Here is a 3,534-nt window from a genome sequence, read left to right as displayed (position 1 = left end):
CCAAAGTAAATGACCCCTACGGGCATATCAACTTTAAAAATCAACACCCTAAAACGCTTAGATTGTAATGATTTTTACAGTACTCATATCGAATAAAAGTAGGCAAGAATTATGCAATAGAATATGACCACCAATCAAGGGTACCACTATGTTTATTATTTTTAAATTTATCGTAGTAGTTTTCTGCTCTGTATGTATCTTATATTTTTTCTTTTGTTACTTCAATAATCGAATTCAAATATAACACAGCGCACAAACTTTCATTGTTGGTTTGGATTTAGCTGTGACAAAAAAGTTAATAATGAGCAAGCGAAATTTAAGACGATTAATCAAAGCGGATCGGGAGGAATTTTTGAAAAAATTTAATAAAATTGGACAGCCCAATAAAAAAATTGAAACAAAAAATACTGAAAATGGTGAAAATAGTGACGTAGTGAAATTTTTGAATATATTTAACCAAATTGTGGCGAATTAAAAGAACAAATAAAAAAGCTGAGAGAAGATCTTCAAAAACGAGATGCTTTATTACAAGGTAAGTATAAATAAAAAAATAATGACCAACTAATTTTTTAAGTACTTCTTTTCAAATTTTTCTTTGTACAACTATAATAAAAATTTATATTTTTACAAATTTATTGCAGAACAAGTGAAATTCCTGGCCGAAGAGATTGCCAAGCAAAGTTCAATATTAAAGGCCATACACTCCAGAGAAAACGACGTGGATGCCTTAAAAAGAATGTTCCCGATAAATACAGAAGAAAAGCTACGGGAAGTTAACGAATCAATATTGGCAGAAAATAGACAAGAATATGTTAGTATCTTCCGGTAAATTTAAAAATACTGTATATAATATAATATTTATAATTTTAATAGATTCAAACCTTGAAAGGACTTATTGAACCAAATGGTATCAAGAAAAATTTGAGAAGTATTTTAATGCCGCAGATAACGTACGATTACAACGTCGATGGAGTGCAAGGGAAAAAATCTCTCAAAGGTTTATGTAATTTTTACAGTGTATTAATAGGTAACTGAATATTTTTATAATTATTTGGTAATTTTTAAAGTTATTTGTATACTAATTAACTCACAAATTTGTAGATTCTATTCAGTGTAGTGGATCTGGAAAGCCGGAAGAGGAACTGCGGAAAGCAATACAGCTGCAAAAGAAGCGTCACTTTAAAAGTATTTCGATTTCAAAAATAAATAAAAATTTGCCACAATGCCCTAAATAATATATTCGTAAATATTTGATTAGCATAAGATTTTATTTTAGGTTTTGTTTTCTTTTTTTAATTTTTCTTTCTATAATATACTGGATTGAAATTTTGTTTTGTTATGTATACATAGTTTTTTTTGTTGTTTTTTATATATGTTTTTTACTTTACTACTTTACTTTAATTTGAATTAATTTTGTATTATTTTAATCTTTTAACTAAATATATAAACAAAAAATATAAATGTATATATAAACTAAACAATGAAAATATAATTTTATAAATGGGCGGTAAAAGAAAACGGTTAATACGATGGCTAAATGGCGATACCCCTGTGGTATCTACTAAGAGCTACCATCACATGTGGTGCCTACAATAGACAGGTGCCTTGGGCACCAATGTGCGGTACCACTATGAGCTGAACGGAGTAGGTGCCGCCGTAGGTGGTCCCCCGTAAACGATGTGGGATCGATAGACCCCTTCCTAGGACAAGCCCATGTTAAATTCGCCACCCAAATGCATGTAAAAGGTATTGTGTAGGACCAGGGGTAGTGCCTAAAGGGCTAGCGAATATACAGGCTTTTCGTTGATCCCTCACACCACTGGGAATCTATAAAATACACATACACCCAAAAAGTCATTAGTGTTGAAACCGGTGGGTTAAACAATTTCTGTTATGAATGGCATTTGACGTTGTTGAAAACAATAAATGATGGAAAAGAACTGACAACCAACCTACATCCAAAAATGTACACAAACAATAACGCCACACAGGAAAAAAAAAGAACTCCTCTTCACTTTCTTAGCCCAAGTTTCATGCAAAATTATGTTATTGTTCTTGAAGAGCTCTCGACACTCGGCAATCATATTCTTGTCGCTTTTGTTCACAGATCTATCTCCCACGCCCCCACTCCCTAGCACCCATTCAACGCAACTGAGCTCCTTTGTTCGGTGTTTGGTAGTGTCCTTATTTGTAAACTTAATCTTGAAATGTCTTTTGCCATTATGGGCAAAGATATTCAGTCAGGCACGCAGTCTATAGGGAGACCAGAGGAGCTCGCTCTCCTCTGTGAACAAAGACTCGGGCGGAACATGGGCGAATAAAATGACAAGGATAAATATTGCGGGTACTAAATGTAATCATAGGTGAGAGACAAAGGAATAAAATGCATCTCACCTATAATGACATTTGTCATCATCATCGCCGTCATCCTCATCATTGTAGTAGATGGAATTTCCTTGAAATACCTCCTTTGAGAATGATACTTGAAACGCTCAAATCCTATTTGAGGTGAGTAATTTCATTATGATCCTTGTGAACAATTGTCGTAAGGATTTCAATTCTTTTTGTCAAATTTAAGTGATTAAATTGAAAAATTAGGGCAACATTTTGAATTAAAACGGGACTATGAATAATAAAATTAATTTAGCAATAACTCTTAATAATTCTATGGAAATACAATATTTCTGTATTATAGGCTAAACAAAATCATTTGTAATGAAATTCATTTTTATAATTCCAATGAACATCCAAGGATGGACAATGGGGTAGGTTTTGTTTAGAGGATTTTTGTAACAAATTCAAATTGAAATATTTGGGGGAGACTAGAGCTTGTTTAAAGGGTACATGTCCCAATCGTTGAGAGTGGGAGAAATTGTAATACAATGTAATAATGTACGTCTGGCCGATGTCTGTCTGCCCTAATCACGTTACAACTTTCAATAACAGCGCTAGGGTTCAGAAATTTGGCAAATGTTCCTTTTTCGTATGCAAGCAGGTCAAGTTCTAATATGTTGGCTGATAAGTCCCCGGTCTGACACATAGATGGCGTCGCTAGTATTAAATGCATATTAATCAAATGATTCGTGTCAAAATTTTACGTCTGTAAGTCAATTAGTTTGTGAGATAGAGCGTCTTTTGTGAAGCAACTTTTGTTATTGTGAAAAAAGTGGAAAAAAGGGAATTTCGTGTTTTGATAAAATACTGTTTTCTGAAGGGGAAAAATACGGTGGAAGCAAACCCTTGGCTAAATAATTAGTTTCCGGACTCTGCCCCAGGGAAATCAACAATAATTGATTGGTATGCAAGATTCAAGCGTGGTGAAAAGAGCACGGAGGACGGTGAACGCAATAGACGCAATGGAAAGAGGTGGTTACCGAAGAAAACATCAAAAACATCCACAAAATGATTTTGAATGACCGTAAAATGAAGTTGATCGAGATAGCAGAGGCCTCAAATATATCAAAGGAACGTAATGGTCATATCATTCATCAATATTTGGATATGCGGAAGCTCTGTGCAAAATGGGTGCCGCGC

At 33.8% G+C, this 3,534-nt stretch overlaps 1 protein-coding gene across 1 annotated transcript; it reads left to right on the top strand.

Moving 5' to 3' along the window:
- Positions 1–403: 403 nt before the first annotated feature.
- Positions 404–1,382, top strand: LOC142242886 (uncharacterized). The gene is made up of 4 exons (XM_075314386.1): positions 404–532; positions 642–811; positions 874–1,027; positions 1,102–1,382. The coding sequence occupies exons 2-4, from the start codon at positions 737–739 to the stop codon at positions 1,233–1,235; spliced, it is 363 nt and encodes a 120-aa protein (XP_075170501.1). The 5' UTR covers positions 404–532; positions 642–736; the 3' UTR covers positions 1,236–1,382.
- Positions 1,383–3,534: the final 2,152 nt, after the last annotated feature.

This window comes from Haematobia irritans, chromosome 1 (assembly GCF_050003625.1).
Source record: "Haematobia irritans isolate KBUSLIRL chromosome 1, ASM5000362v1, whole genome shotgun sequence".
Classification (NCBI taxonomy): Eukaryota; Metazoa; Arthropoda; class Insecta; order Diptera; family Muscidae; genus Haematobia; species Haematobia irritans.
The sequence above is the reverse complement of the archived record's forward strand: the minus strand, read 5'-3'. Positions and strand labels throughout refer to the sequence as shown.